The sequence below is a fragment of the Phaenicophaeus curvirostris genome, chromosome 1 (assembly GCF_032191515.1).
Source record: "Phaenicophaeus curvirostris isolate KB17595 chromosome 1, BPBGC_Pcur_1.0, whole genome shotgun sequence".
NCBI lineage: Eukaryota > Metazoa > Chordata > Aves > Cuculiformes > Cuculidae > Phaenicophaeus > Phaenicophaeus curvirostris.
In genome coordinates this window covers 178,878,679-178,894,897 of record NC_091392.1, presented here as the reverse complement: position 1 = coordinate 178,894,897, position 16,219 = coordinate 178,878,679, and the positions used below count along the sequence as shown (strand labels likewise).

At 43.6% G+C, this 16,219-nt stretch overlaps 1 protein-coding gene across 1 annotated transcript; it reads left to right on the top strand.

The window, feature by feature from the left end:
• Positions 1-2,030: 2,030 nt before the first annotated feature.
• ESD (esterase D) lies at positions 2,031-14,953 on the top strand. Its single transcript, XM_069881183.1, has 9 exons — positions 2,031-2,095; positions 2,943-3,018; positions 3,941-4,029; positions 6,161-6,259; positions 8,969-9,093; positions 10,009-10,128; positions 11,726-11,824; positions 13,254-13,421; positions 14,745-14,953. The coding sequence occupies exons 2-9, from the start codon at positions 2,951-2,953 to the stop codon at positions 14,823-14,825; spliced, it is 849 nt and encodes a 282-aa protein (XP_069737284.1). The 5' UTR covers positions 2,031-2,095; positions 2,943-2,950; the 3' UTR covers positions 14,826-14,953.
• Positions 14,954-16,219: the final 1,266 nt, after the last annotated feature.

The following is a 16,219-nucleotide window of genomic DNA, read 5'->3' as shown; positions in this document are numbered from 1 at the left end:
CCGTTTCTGATACAAGCCAAGATGCCATTGGCCTTCTTGGCCACCTGGGCACACTGCTGGCTCATGTTCAGTCGCTGTCAACCAACACCCCCAGGTCCCTCTCCTCTGGGCAGCTTTCTAGACAGACTTCTCCTAGTCTGTAGCACTGCACAGGGTTGTTGTGCCCCAAGTGCAGGATCCGGCACTTGGCCTTGTTAAACCTCATGCCATTGGACTCTGCCCAGCGGTCCAGCCTGTTCAGATCCCTTTGATGCAGCCAAGCATCATTTTGATGCAGGCAAGCATACACCTGGCCTTCTAGGCTGTGAGTGCACATCATCAGCTCATGCCCAGTTTTTCACCCCTAAGCTCATCTCTGCAGGGCTGATCCCCAACCCTCCACCCCCCAGCCTGTAGTGGGAGCAGGGAGCCCTTATGTGCTGGCATTGAGGGTGCCGAGGCTGCTCTCCCCAATTGGAGGAGCGAATGGGGAGAGGGAAGAGAGCAGCTCCCACGGGTCCGAGCTCTGCCTGCGGGAAGCAGGATGGCACAAGGTGCAGGGAAGGGAGTCAACCATGGCCACAAAGGCTCCGCCCCCTCATAGCCCTCACCCCACAGGCTCCGCCCCTCATAGACCGTCATAGACCCTCATAGACGACGCCCAATCACAGACAACAGTCCTCGGTGGCCCCGCCCCCTCACAGATTTCCCTCCTTATAGCCTCCACCCATAGGCCACGCCCCCATAGCCCAATCACTGACACCAGCCCCCTCAGGGCCCCCTCCCCTCATAGCCCCTCCCCTCATAGGCCCCGCCCCACTCATAGACTCTGCCTCTCATAGGCGCCATCCCCACCCTCCAGCCCCTCATAGGCCCCGCCCCTATAGGTTCCAACCCTCCGTAGGCCTCGCTCAATCCCAGACACCACCCATCATAGGCCCCGCCCCCACAGACCCCGCTCCATAGGCCCCGCCCACACGCAGGCCCCGCCCCCCGCCACGCACAGGCTCTGCCTCCAAGGCCCCCCCATTTGGCTCCGCCCACTCCACAGGCTGTGCCCCCCACATGCTCCACCCCTCAGGTTCCGACCCCACGCAGGCTCCGGCCCGGCCCCACAATGCTCCGCCCCATAGGCTCCGCCCCCGCAGGCTCCGCCCCTCACAGGCCCTCATAGGCCACGCCCCCTCATCAGTTCTACCCCATAGGCTCCGCCCCCTCACCGACCCCGACGCCTCCGTTCCTGCTCATCACAGGCCCCACCCCTAAGCCCCGCCCCTAAGCCCCGCCCATAAGCTTCACCCCTAAGCTCCGCCCCCTAATCTCCGCCCACGCGCCGCCGCCGCTGGGCCCCGCGGTAAAGGGCGCGGGGGGTGCGGGCGGAAACATGGACGCTGGGGGGGGGGGGGGGTGGGAAACATGGAGGCGCCGGCAGTGGGGGGGGAAGCGCTGGTGCCGCTGGTACAAGACGTGGTTACTGGCGCAAAAAAGCGGGATTGTTTTGATTTAAAACGAAGTAGCGTGAAGCTGCGTCGAAGTAACTGTATTTTTTTGGTTTTCATAGTTAGGTAGAATGTCCCTCTGTGTGTTTTCCTGCAGAACAGTGTTTCCCGGGCACTGCTCGCTGAGATGATAATGTCAGGCTGGATGGGGCCTTGGGCAGCCTGGTCTGCTGGGAGGTGTCCCTGCCCATGGAAGGGGGTGGAACTGGATGATCTTTAAGGTCCCTTCGACCCAAACCCTCCTAGGGTTCTATGATAATGTCGTGTGTGCTGTGTGATCGGTGCTGAACATGTTTCTCCTTCTCTAATCCCCTCTTTGCAGCCTCTCCCCATCTCAAGTGCAAGGTCAGACAGAGCTGGAGCCAAAGCTCCAAATTGGCAAGAGTTTTGGCTGTTGTGAAGTTCAGAATAGCACTAAAAGTAGTCCTTGGAAAATAATAGAATGTGTACAAGATTTCTGGGGAAATTCATACATATGCATAGAAGTGGGAAGTATGTTCTGTCCCCAGCTCTTGTCTCACTGCACACGATTGATGGAGATGGCTCTCTTATAGAATCATAGAATCACCAGGTTGGAAGAGACCCACCGGATCATCGAGCCCAACCGCCCAGCCCTGGTAAATGGTGCTTGCTCTCTAAAACTCCAAAACGAGTCTTAGAGAGTGTATTTCCTCGCATTTTCAGTATCGCTGCAGCTTGATGGAGATGGGGTGACGCGCTTGTGCGTGGCTGCTCCTCTACTCCAGCCCCACTGGGATGATGAGGACAATGAACGTCCTCTGAGTGCTTCCCCATGCTCGAGTGCAGAGCTGTGAGGTTGCCTGGTGTTGCCTGCTTTCTCATCAGGGTTTTCTTGTGTGTCCACTCTTCAGGACTCTTCCCCTGTCAGCTGCCCAGCCAGCCTTGTTCTCCGTGAAAACTGGCAGCATCTTTGTTAGCTTCAGCTTTCCTCAGTTCCCATGAGTGTGCTACTGGCTGTTTTAAAGCTCCAGTGACTCTTTCCTTGCTTTGTGTTTTTCATACTATTTCCCACTGAAGTAACCCTTCTGCTTCTCTGCGAGGCCTATGTATCTCCTGTCTGACTTTTACAACAAGGTAATTAATTTCCATCAAAGAAGATTACAGTCCTCTGTATTGTGGTAATTAGTAGCTGGATACTGGCACACACAGTCAAGGAAAGCTGGGACAGGTTTGTCTCCTACACAGTCATCACGGAGGTACCAGGCTGGCAATGCAGCACACGAAGCTCCAGGCTAACCCCAGCGCATGAGGTTTCTTATACTATAGCAGCGTTGTTAGACAAAGAGCAAGCTACAGTTACTGCAGAGGTACAGGTGATTGGAGATGTGGGTCTGCAGGAAAGCAGGAAGGCTCTGTCAGCTCTGCTTTCTAGAATTCAACTCCCCCTCCCCTCCATTTTTATGGGGAAATAGAATTAACTTGCTCTGGTTTTTTTTCCCACAGTTAAAGCCATGGCGTTGAAACAGGTTTCCAGCAACAAATGCTTTGAGGGTTTCCAGAAGGTCTTTGAACATGACAGGTAACACTACAAAAGTGACTTATCTGTTAACCATGGGACCATGAATCCCTACTGTCATTGCTGTCAGCATTCTCAAGCAGGCTGCAGGAAAACAGCATGTTTTCGCTAATATCCATATTTCAGTAAAGAATGCTGTCGACTACTGTTTTGTCTGTGTTCTTCTGTTTCTCTGTTAATGTTTAACACGTCCAGCAGTAACAGAGTGCTGCAGGGTTGAGACAGAAAGCTGGTATTTGTAGCTTTTAAGAGGAAGTCCCTTTACTCTGGGCTGTCCCCTTTGCAGCACAGAGCGCTGCTGTGTGTACAAATTTCTACTCACTCTACTGCATATTTCACTTTTGTGCACTCTGTCAGCAGGCAGATGCAATACATAGATTATTCTTGTTTGGTGAAGGTGGACAGAAAAACATTTCAAAGGAAAAAATTAGTTATACTTAAATAAGCTTTTATTGACAATAGACTTTAGTATAAATTGGGCACTCTGTAGATTTAGCAGACTGAAAACACTTCTTTCTGGGTGGGGTATGCTGTGAAGTGTATGTTCTTTGAGTCATGTGGATGTGTTTTTCAATAAAAATTACTTTCCAATTTAACAGGCAACGTTCAGGTTAAATACTGCTGGGGTTCAAAATTCAAATTTCAGACTCTTGCCTCTTAGCAACACTGCAAAAATGTGGCTTATTTGTAAGTTTCTGGTGTAAATATCTTCACAGTAAGGTAGGAAGGTTAGCTCTTCTCAGTTTAAGAGGCCAAGGCTGAGTTTTTAAGTAGCTTTTTACTGTATTTAAATAGCTTTTAACTATATTTAACTTCTTAGTTGTTGTAATTCACTGAGCAAATCTTTGTTTTTATGAAGTGCATAGATTCATCTTTCTTTTTTCAATGTTTAGTGGTGATAACAAGGAGTATTTTATTAATACAGTGCAGAGCTAAAATGCAAAATGAAATTTGGAATCTACTTGCCTCCAAAAGCAGAAACTGGAAAGTGTCCTGTGCTGTATTGGCTGTCAGGTAAGTAACATGAATTGTAGTAACTTAAAAAGATAGGTGTTTTTGAGCTACTGTGCTACAGTCACTGAAAACCTGATGTCCCAGGACAGTGGCAGCTTCTGTATTCTGCAACACATCTTCTGGAACATGTGTTTACTTTGAGTATATTCTGATCAAGTTGAATGCAACTGATCTCAGGGGGTAGCCTACCAGATTGTGTTCTGAAATGCTCAGAGTTCAACATTTTCTATCCTTTTGTTCTAAAATGTCTGTGCTTTTTGTTCTAAAACATATATTTAAAGGCTCGCCTGAAAGGCCTCCCAGCTGTGACACCTCCTGGTTCCCTTTGTCTGTGACAGTCTGCTTCAGCTAACAGGGTGGCACGCAAAGTCTAGCTCGTGGGAGCCAGCAAATTTGTCCTCTGGACCCCATCTTAATCAGAGGGCTGTTTTGCAGAGAACAGCTGGTGAAATTGGAAAGGGAAGTGCTGTTAGATGCTTGCTTGGTGCAAGCACATCTAGAGAGAATTAACCCTGTGGGATCAGGAAGGTCCAGGGGCCTGAAAGAGGGCTGTGTGGTGGGAGCGGAGTTGTCTTACCCACAGCATTGTTCCTTCATCTCCTGAGCTCCTGCAGTGTCCTATCCAGCTACTATCTTGCTGGATGTAAGGCAAGCTGAGATGGGACCGGTATCACAGAATCACAGAATCACAGAACAACCAGGTTGGAAGAGACCCACCGGATCATCGAGTCCAACCGTTCCCATCAAACACTAAACCATATCCCTCAGCACCTCATCCACCCGTGCCTTAAACACCTCCAGGGAAGGTGACTCAACCACCTCCCTGGGCAGCCTGTTCCAGTGCCCAATGACCCTTTCTGTAAAGAATTTTTTCCTAACGTCTAGCCTAAGCCTCCCCTGGCGGAGCTTGAGGCCATTCCCTCTTGTCCTGTCCCCTGTCACTTGGGAGAAGAGGCCAGCACCCTCCTCTTCTCTACAATGTCCTTTCAGGTAGTTGTAGAGAGCAATGAGGTCTCCCCTCAGAGACAGACATGTGCTCCCAGTTATCCCAGCTTTGTTCCTTTGCCCTGTTCCTGTCATCTCCCACAGAGCTGGGTCTTGCACCAAAAGTGCATGGATAATGTTAAGGCATTGATGTCAAAATGGTCAGATTTATGTTGGTGATGGCTCCAGTGTTAATTAATTACATCTTTTTTTTCTTTGTTACTCAAGACAAAAAGCAGAATTTGTCTGTTCTCTAATTTTAGGAGTTGCTTTATTGACTTTTGTGTTTAGGAAGTTAGAGAATTAACTGGTAATGTGGAGATTATATTCCTTGTTTGTATTCATTTCACAAAATAGCCAGTAGGTCTGATTTGTAGAATGACAGCACATTGGGTAAAAATGTTTTCCCTTGAAACTAGAAGCATCAAAAGTGTCTGAAGAGCTCCAAGTCATGCAGCACATTTATTTTTTTTTTTTAACCTAAACCATGCTATCTTGGCTAGTGTATTAATCGTTAGGTCACTTGCAGCTTGTCCTCATAGTAAACTAGAATTATTAACCCCTCTTAGATGCAACAGTAAAGACAAATTTAAATAGTGGTGTGCAGTATTATTTATTTGTAGTTTGACTTCAGTTGGGCCTGCTGCAGTACAAAAGACACAGATCGCTGTGTGGTTTGGAGCCAGAGTACTTACAGGCCTGTATCCTATCCAAAGGGTGTAGAATTTGTCAGACCTTATGTAGAATTCTGTAATGCAAACAACTGAAATGGCAGTAGAGAGAAAAATGTAGTTGCAGCGTTAGATGTCAGAAGTTAACAGTGTTCGCCTTAACAACAGTGTTTGTAGTCAGTGGATTTAAATGCATGGTACTTGAGGAAGCCGTGTATGCCCCATGAGCAGGCGCTGCATGGGTACAAAGTACACATTGACCTGGTTTTGATCAGGTGTTAGTGTGACTAGATGTGAAAGTGCAACAGTGTCTGTTTCAGTGGATTATCAAGTACTGTAGAACCTAGTTGAGAGGCTTTTGCATGTTAACAGGGGTGGGAATCACTCCTGTTTTTCAGAACTTTTTCTATCAAAAATGGTTTTGAAACTGGTTTGCAGTGAGCAATGTGTGACCCGTGATATTTTTATTTCTTTAGGATTAACTTGCACGGAGCAGAATTTTATAACAAAAGCTGGTTTTCAGCAAGCTGCAGCTGAACATGGCCTTATTGTAGTTGCACCAGACACAAGCCCACGTAAGTTTTAAGAGATTTGATAACAGTCGTTACACTGTGTTTATCCTCAAAGAATGTAGTGCTACTGTTTGCCACAAAGTGTGTTGCCCACTTGGGTCAGAATATGACCTCACCTCTGTGTCTTGCATTGTTTGCTAGATTGTATTGTCGATATTCTTAATAACATGGTAGTGACCGTTTGATTTGAAAGCATTTTATTGTCATGGCACTAAAACTAGAACAAAGGGACCATTGAGTTCAGCGCAAGGGAGGAGAGAGAAGGAAAGGAAAACGAGAGGCATGTGTTATCAGAGACTCCTGCCTGTACTTCATGTATTGCTGAGGCTTTAAAAATTCTGCACAACTGTGTTGTCACGCTAAGATGTAATGTTTACTCTTTATTGTATTGTCTTCTAAAGCCTGTCACATACGTGTCTCCAGAGGATCCAAATACTTAAAAGTGCAAACAAGAAACCCTTCCCCCCTGCAGCTGCAATAGACTGATGATGAATGGCTTTTTTGAAGTTATATGCTGTTATTTCTATGAGGTTGAGCTCATGTGTCATATGGGAAACCTGAAAATAGTGGATCTGCAGTTACTGGCAGTACAGTCTGTTGGGAATACAGTATGTTACCTTTAGTATTTCCTGGATTCTGCTAAAGTCTGATGAGTACTGTATACAAAGGTGGCAGTCGTCTAACATTCCCCAAGCTTTAGCGGGTCAGATCGTAACACAGGTAATAGGAGAGTGAAGTGGTGTTCTTTCTGGAAACTATTTTTCTCATCTGGATTTTGAAGTTGTGTCAGGGCAAAGAATGGAAATGTGTGTTTCTAATGAAGAAGAGGGACAGAAGAGCAAGATACGTATTAATAGACCTAACACTTCATTCTTGCAATCTGCTGCAGACTAGACATGGGCAACTAGCCTTTGTATTGTTCACATTATGTGAGGGTTAGAATTACCCTTGGGTATTCCTTGTTTTTAGTGTTGTCTAAGTTGTCTGTCAGTGTGAAGTTGCATTTGCATAGTTTATTGCTTTGTTCATTTTCTTTTAAAACCTTCTTTACAGCTTCTGTCTTGCCTTTTAGTCTAATAACTGATGAGGATTGTTCCACTATTTAGATGACTTTCACTATCTGTTTTATATTATACTCCTAGATTTTAACTCAGAGACTCAAAATGTTCTCAAGTTTCTTTGAGCTGTCTGGAGAAAGAGGTGAAGAATGGTCCAAATAGAACCACAAATTAAAAGATCTTAGCATAGGTAGAAAAAACACTAATATGTGCTTTTGAACTCTGTAGTTAGTTGCATGAGAATTACCTTCCAGGAGCTAGGAGATGTATCTGGATGGGGGAAAAGAGTGCATGACAACCTGAAATACCTGTTGTTACAGACCCTCTGTCAGGCCCTGATAGAACTTACTTTTCCTTCTTTGCAGGGGTTTGCTTTCCCAGCCAGGTATGCTGAGCAGTATTTTGCAAGTTTCTTCTCTAATTTCTTTTCCCCAGGGTTTCCCTTAAGTTTCTTTTAACAGAAACAGTGTTGCCTTCATTGCTTTGCAGGACTTTCTGATTTTTTTTGTCCATTGCCAAGAGATGGAAGATAGCAGACTTTTTATATCCAACATGTTGTGTAAGCATCCCCAGCCCTCGTGACTGCTGGACTGTTAACTTACAAAATCAGTTGACATTCAGGGGCATGTCACTGGAGAAAACTCACCTTTGATCCTTATAAGAATCTGATTTCACACTGTGACAGGGTGGCAGGTATCGCTGCACAAATTGTTAGGGACTGTCAAATTACACATGAGTTTGCTTTGTGATCTGACAGTGGTGAAAGCCCATGTCATTTCAGGTTGCAGAAACTAGGAATGTTTAGGACTAAAGGAAGCCATGATTTCCTGTCATGGACACCTTGAAATATTGCATTCTGTTCTGCAGACTAGGCTGGTAAATCACAGGGAGAGTAAGAGAGGACTGGATGGGATGTACAGACTTTCAAGGAGACATTTACAAGTTGAATTTGAAAGTGTAGCCTTGGAAAAGAGACTACAACCCTGCAGTTCTTCAAAGGAGAAATTTACTTAAGTTTTGTGAGGAGTTATAGGTGGGAGCAATGAAATGGATTGTAGAAAAGGTAGAGTTATATATTTTAAAATTATTTAAAAATTATAGGGGCAGCAAGTGTTATTACGGTGTTGAATGTTAGAGGGAGGTGTAGCAGACATTATTTGAAGGACTTAAACAGCTTGTCGTAACCAATTTGGCGATATATGATTCTGTCCTTCTAGAGGAAAGAAAATTCTCTACAGTTGCTGTCTCTGATGTGGTTTCTTGTGTTTGACAACTAATAACTGAAATAAGCTGGTAGTAGCGATTAACAAGTGCCGACTTCTGAATAGGTCCCTGGGTAAATTGAGCAAAGCTTTACACTATTAGTTTAGGAAAGATCTGTACGTTAAGCTTATTTATGAAGGGATATAAAAAAAAGGTTAGAAGCTAGATACAGCTGTAGGGAATATGTAAGTGGCATTTTGAAAGTGTTCTTCAAATAACACATGAAAACACTGTACTAATGAATGAAAGTCCAAATTGCCTTATAGCTGGAAGGGTGAAGACATTGATTGAGAAACTTGTGTTCCAAGTCTCTTATTGTTACAGTAGGTTATGTAATTCTGAAAATCTTTTAAAGGGAAGACAGTAACTACAGAAAGAATTTTCATGACAGGTGGCTGCAATATTGAAGGAGAAGATGAAAGCTGGGATTTTGGCACTGGTGCTGGTTTTTATGTGGATGCTACGGAAGATCCTTGGAAAACAAACTATAGGATGTATTCCTACATAAAGGATGAGGTAACTTTGCTGGGTTCTCCTGGAAGGGGTGCAGCTCAGTCATGCACTTTGTTCCTAGCACCAGAGTTTGCTTGGGTAGCTTGTAGATGGTTGATTGCTCTCATGCTCTCCTCTTTTGTAAAAATTATTTATTATTTCTTTTTTAATACTTAGTTATTTGAGTGATTGGATTTACCCGGTTGTTAGGCTCTTCCTCCCCAAACAGCTAGTGTGGTAGAACTGAGGAAGGAGAGAACTTCAGCACTGAGGTGATAACACCTGGCTGGGCCTGAACAGGAACTCCTTGAGTTTCCTTTACTGCTGGAGATGCCACAGGGCTGGCCTACATTTGTCATCTTGATTCATTAGTTGTTCAGTCTCTGTTCTTAAAAAAAAAGTAAAAAAAAAATAAAAAATCTCTGTTGCTTCTGGAGCAACCAACCTATTTCACTGCACCAGTGTTTCAATTGTATTGCTCAGAGTGTTTTCACTTAGGAGGGTGGGCTAGTGGGTTTGGGTTTTGTTTGTTTTTTTCTTTACCTGAAACTGAGTGTAAAAGGGAATCCTTGAAATATATATTAAAAAGGCAAGTGTCCTGTTTGCCTTTCTGGTTGCCTACAGGAGCATGTAGTTATGTATCTATTAAAATGAGATTATGTTTATTAGTAAATTGCCGCATTTTTTGTTACAGAGTTACGGTAGATTTCTATAGAGATACTTTGAGTTACTTATTATCAGATTAATTGTTTCCTTTTTTTTTTTACAGTCCTTTTCAGATTGCTGTTGGGCTGTCATTCCAAATGTCAGGCTAGAACTAAAGATGTGCCTTTTGTTTCAGTGGCTTCCTGGCAATAAAACACGCTAGTTATTTGTCTGCTACTTTGTTTAAACCTACACAAATTGGGTTTTTTTTATTCTACTGTTGTTCCTTTACAGCTGCCTAAACTAATAAATGCCAATTTTCCAACTGATCCTGGACGGATGTCTGTTTTTGGGCATTCCATGGGAGGTCATGGAGCTCTTATTCTTGCTCTGAAGAATCCTGGAAAGTACAAAGTAAGATATAATACAGTTTATATGGTGCTTATACAGTTTTGTATAGAAATGGAGAGAGAAAACATAACACCAAGTTCTGTTATAGCATTAAATAGATAAGTAGTTTTAGTTGTAGCAGTTCATTGATAGTTGTAGCAGTTCATTGACACGTAGTGTTAGAATATGGAAAATTACCACACTGTGGAATTGTGAGGATCAGCAAAATTAAAAATCTGCAGATTTTAAAAGTTAAGAAAAGTTTTGTTTCTTTCAGATTATGCTGCACCTCTTCCAAGCCACTTGTTCTGTTTAAATGTTAACAGGATCCTTCTAGCTCTGCAGCTGTGTGATTTGCCATATCTTTTCAGATCTTGGCTTATTCATTATTACCAAGAAACATTTTCATTATTATTAGAATTTACCACAGAGTCTGTTAACTCCAGCTGATAGCAAAAAGAACCTGAACCTTGCATGAAATAGTATCTGCAGGACATTTCCACACACACACCTTTCTCCCCTCGCTGAGATTTGCATGTCAGCTCTCCTAAAGATTGATTTTTGGAGTATCCAAGGTACTTGAAGTTGTGTTCATTTGTATTCTATTTGAATCTGAGTCAAACATACTGGAATTGATTTGCCTTTCTTTTATACTCATGAGGGCTGAGAGAAATTTTGTTGCTCTCTTTGGAGTTATGCTTGTGTAAAATGCATTTCTGAGGGAGAATTGGGCATTGTTTTTCAGAGGTGAGGGGCTCTGCCTTTGTGAATCAGGCCTTTCATGGACTGTCCTGGCCCTGTACTTTGTGGTCAGCTGCTGCATTTTTGAAAACAGCATCACATTTGCTCAGCATTATTAGCTTGGTGTTTTAAGAGAGCTGAATGTGAGATAAAGCTTTATTTCTCTCTCTCCTTTTTATCTTTTGGAGCCGGTAGTTCAGAAATTTCCGTTTTCACTGTTGGAACTTAACTGTTAATTGTATTATCTAGAAGAATTAAGCAGTAAATTGAAAATACCAAATTGGTGTGGCTCAGGTGGTTTGTTGCTATTTCCTGCAAGATATTAGGGTGGTAATATTGATGTCCCAATGCCAAATCCAGAAGAAGACTTTTAAAGCCTTGCGCTTCTGACAGCAGTAGCTAGAGTTGTGATCTGAAATGCACTTTTCTTGACCTCTAACCCTGGAGGTACCTCAGTTCGTGGGACATTGCTTAGACTGGCTGAGCAGCCCCATGTGTCAGGCTTTGCCAGATGCTTTGCCAAGACCCTGTTGTAGGTGAAATGGTCCCACGCTCTTGCTATGCTGAGCCAGCAGCAGACCTCAGATCCTTCTGTGCCTCTTAAGGGGATCCAAGCCGATGCCTCCCAACAGAGAAAGGAATGGGGCATCTAACCCTACCTTTTGTAGCTTGGCTAACGTGCAAAAAGGAAAGTGGGGCTAGAAAGAATAAGTAAGAAGGAAGTAGGATAATGTTAGGGCACTTAACCCAGGGGGCTCAAGGGGGAGTCCTGGGCTCTGGCAGTAACTTCAAAACCATTTTTAAAAAGGTTTTTGTTTGCTCATTAGTCAGAATCACTTTTCTTAACTCATACTTACTCTCATGCTTTCTTTCTGAACAGTCTGTGTCGGCGTTTGCTCCTATCTGCAACCCAATTCAGTGTCAGTGGGGGAAGAAAGCCCTTGGCGGCTATCTGGGATCAGATACAAGCAAATGGGAGGTATGTGTTGCAACTTGCAGCTCTTTCATCATGCATGAATGAGTGAGTGATCTGTAGATGTATTTGCAGCAGGAGTCTGGAATAAAACTCCAGGGTGTCCCTGAGCTGGTCCTGCTGTTTTACAAAACCCCTAAGCATGAATAAGCATTGTGTGTTTCTGCCAGGGGTATGACTTGCCTGATGGTGCTTATAAAAAGTGTAATGGGGCAGAAGACTCTCATCAAATTGGCTAAATTCCTCTCTGTTTTATGAAGATCTTAAAATCTGAGCTAAGAAGAATTATGAGCAGTCAGAGACTTTCTCTAACACATGAAAGCAGCAAGCAGTTTAAAAGAGGGTAGGCTGTGGCCCATCTCTCAACAGCTCAGTTCTCAATATATGAAACAGCTGTTTCTTGTAGTAGCCTGAAAATAGAGACTTCAACAAACTTCAGAGGCTGACAAGCCTCTTGGCATCTGCAGGGGCAGCCTGTCTGAGGCAGCTGGCTGAGAAGCCCATTGTGTACTTGGAAATCAGTATCCCATGGAACAGGATTAAACCAGGCAAAGTTAGGTTTTAGCTCTAGGGCCCTAATTTTGAAATATAATATCTGGATGTAAATTGCTAAGATACAAAAATGTGTGTGTTACTGCGTTATTTGTGCTGCCCTTCAGTACTATTAATCTCAGCATAAACATTGCACTGTATCTCTTGAATAGTTAGATGGGATCATTGTGACCAAGTACTCTGTTTTCCTTGTAAATAAACACAAGCTGCAACTAAATCTCTTGTAAATTCTATTAAAATATCTCTTAGGAAGACATCCAGGTCTGATTAAAACATTACTGAAATAGTGAGCACTAGCTGCTTTTACAGTTGTTAGTAGGGCAGATGGTATATTTAAAAACTTGCTTGCATTTAACTTAATGAATTTATTTTGGAAAAAAAAAATGTTTTCTGTCCCCTTAACTTGCATTTGAGCTCTTCTGCAAACCCAGTCCAGTAGATCATCAGCAGGCAATGGGAACAGACTTAGACCTGCCTTTGGCACTGAGAGATAACCTCTGATCTGCATGTTTCTGCTTAAAATTGCCATGTGTTATACCAATTCTTTGACCCTTAGGTCCCAAAGTGGTTACATCAAGATACCAAGTTATTTTCATTGGATCTATTTGCTGTACAAGCATGTGAATCGGTGCTAGATAACATTGCTGCTGTTCAGTTTCTGTACAAATTTAGCCCTGGCCTGTTCGATCAAACTGCTTTTTTTAAAACAGGGGTATTACTTTTTAGTTGCCCAGAATTTTCCCTTTTTTTTTTGCTCTTCCAAAGTGAAATTTGGAGTCTTGATCAGTATCACCCAGTACTCTATATATCTCATTCTTTTCTTCCAGTCAGCAAATCTGACCCGTGCAGGTGACTGGGTGTTGCTTCTCTTTTATTCTTGCAGGCGTACGATGCCACACAACTTGTGAAGTCCTATCCAGACTCTCACCTGGACATCTTGATCGATCAGGGCAAGGATGACCAGTTTCTATCCGCAGGCCAGTTGCTGCCTGATAACTTCATCGCTGCCTGCACGGAGCGAAAAATCCCAGTCATCTTTAGACTGCAGCAGGCAAGTTTCTTCTGCCATCTATGATTGTTGGGTTGTTTCACTGTTATTTTGGGATTTATGTAACAGGTCTCTTCACTGGGTGTGCATTTACTTATCTGTGGCTCTGTCTCTGAAAGTGAGAGGATGAATGGAAATGGCCTCAAGTTGTTCCAGGGGAGGTTTAGATTGGAGATTAGAAAAAATTTCTTTACCAAATGAGCGTTAAAGCACTGGAACAGGCTGCCCAGGGCAAGGGTGGAGTCACCATCCCTGGAGGTGTTCAAAAAGCGTGTAGATGTGGCACTTTGGGACGTGATTTAGTAGGAATGGTGGTGTTGGGATGGTAGTTGCACTTCATGATCTTAGAGGTATTTTCCATCCTCAATGGTTCTATGATAAGCGAGGAGGAGAAGTGATATTCTCCTTAACATGAGCCATCAAACGCTGCGATCTCCCTTGGATTCAGCTGCATTTCACCACTAGGTGGGGCCAGGATTTTAGTTTCAGGGAATGAATTTGTTGATGGCGTCTCAAGCAGCCTGTGGTCGGCTGAAGAAGCAGCATTAATGATTTTTTGTTAAGTGTCAGTGCCGCTGTATCAGCAAAGTGACAGATGCGCTTCACCAGATTCCTTATCTATAGTGTGGGCATTGTGTTTAGCATAAAATTTTTTGATTTCATTTGCCTGTGTTTGTGGAAACTGGGAAAGGTGTGGAACTGGTTGAAATCTTGGATACGTTTAAAGACCCAGGTGGAAGGATTCCTCTTTTGTAACTCAGTGACCCTGAACTGTCCTGAGAGCGCTGGAGTCTTTGTAAGCAACTGACGACTTCAAGCCAGACCCAGTGAGGGGCCCAGCAGTGGGAAACGAGAGGCTGCCTTCTATCGTAGTGACATTTACACTGCCTTGCACTAAAAGATAGAGTTGATGCTGATAGAATGGAGTTGTTCAGAAGTTTCTTTGTCATTTTAGTGTAGTGCTGGAACAGTAATTCAGGCCTGGGTTGTGTTCTCCTCATGCCTGTGTTTCACCAGTAGGGCAAAGGCAGTGAAGGGAACTTTTCTCTCAAATTGCATCTCACTCTTGCATCTCGCTGACACTTGCTGTTCTGCACCTCTAAGTTACATGCCCAGATTAGGGCAGGTTAAGGTACATTGAGTTTGTTTAACTTCCTAGTGTTCATATATACTTAACCTTTTAGTTAGGTATCCTTTTTAGTTTTTAGGTCTAATGCAGGTATATTTGATTTCTTAAAATTAACCTTCCTAGAAAAGAGCTGAGCGTGATTGCTTTATCATGAACTGTATGTATTTGCTGATTTCTTAGTTGTTCTTCTTTTCTAGGGCTACGATCACAGCTATTTTTTCATTTCTACATTCATTAATGACCACATCAAGCATCATGCAAAATACCTCAATGCTTGAACCATTTGGATGGGAGCATTGTCTGTCCAATGTGAATCAAGGACAGAACTGAAGACTGAAGAAGTGTCTGTAAAATGGAGCTCTTCTGATTGTAGCACTAAGACAAATAAAAGTCCTGCTTAATTTGATGCGTGTGCTTTAGAGTAAGTACTTGGAATGTTCTTGCATGCCTAAAAGGAAGTTGTGGAGAGAAGGGAGCTGGCTTCTTCTCCCAAGTGACGGGGGACAGGACAAGAGGGAATGGCCTCAAGCTCCGCCAGGGGAGGTTTAGGCTGGAAATTAGGAAAAAAATCTTCACAGAAAGGGTGATTGGACACTGGAACAGGCTGCCCAGGGAGGTGGTTGAGTCACCTTCCCTGGAAGTGTTTAAGGCACAGGTGGACGATGTGCTGAGGGACATGGTTTAGTGTTTGATAGGAATGGTTGGACTCGATCTGGTGGGTCTCTTCTAACCTGGTGATTCTTTGATTCTATGAAAAACCTCTCTCAATGCCATGAAGCTGCATTCTAGGTCAAAATGAAAATAAACAGATGAGTGAGTTTCAGGGTATGAACGTGGGTTTTGTTCTTAGGACCTCAGGATGATTTGTAGCTTAATTATGACTATGAATAACACCAGCATGCCTCTTCAGCTAATTAAATACCAGGGTTCCCTTCATCGCTTACTGCTGAAGGAAGTTGTCAGTGACACAACCAATCAAGCTACTTAATTATCTGAAGTGTTTGGCATGTTTTTTCCTTGGTGCCTCCAAATATATTCCAAGGACAAAATCCAGTGGAGAGAACAGACAGGAGAGAGCAGTTTGCTATGCAGAGTGGTTATTAACACCAGATAATCTGAAGGGTATTTCATGGATGATACTTAAAAGACCTATTCAAAGTCACGTGAAGGAAGCAGTAGTAGAGGAGGTGGCTTTTTCCTCTGCTTGCCTGACTGTGAAAGGCTTGTGCTGTGTTTATTGGTTCTAAGACTTAACAGGACTGAGAGGAAACTGAAGCGTAGATCTGAAAAAAATCTTTCTCTACCTATAGATGCTCTCGTGTCTTATGGTTGCAAACGATTGTGCTGATTTTACTGAAGGCAACAGCATTTAGGCCTGACAGTTGTAGATTCACAATAGCTCCTAGAGGATCTACAACTTGTGGATCTACAACTGTCAGGCCTAAATGCTGTTGCCTTCAGTAAAATCAGCACAATCGTGTGGGGCAAGAACACAGGTTGCTCCTCTGAGCTGTTTATCTTGTGTTCAAGCTTGTAAACTCTGCTTTCCTGGGGTTCAGGTGCCCCCTGCTAGATTCTAGGTTACAGGGAGGCCGATGCTGGGCACTTAGGTTTCTGTTGGGGATGATGGGCTTAAACTACGTATGTATTGACTTCTGTCAGTCTTGAATGA

What these genes read in the sequence shown, in the direction of transcription:
- ESD (XM_069881183.1), top strand. Translation starts at nt 2,951, where the DNA reads ATGGCGTTGAAACAGGTTTCCAGCAACAAATGCTTTGAGGGTTTCCAG. An exon ending in TGCACCAGACACAAGCCCAC is followed by an intron (nt 6,260 to 8,968) that starts GTAAGTTTTAAG and finishes TTTTCATGACAG; the next exon opens with GTGGCTGCAATATTGAAGGA. An exon ending in CAGATACAAGCAAATGGGAG is followed by an intron (nt 11,825 to 13,253) that starts GTATGTGTTGCA and finishes TTATTCTTGCAG; the next exon opens with GCGTACGATGCCACACAACT.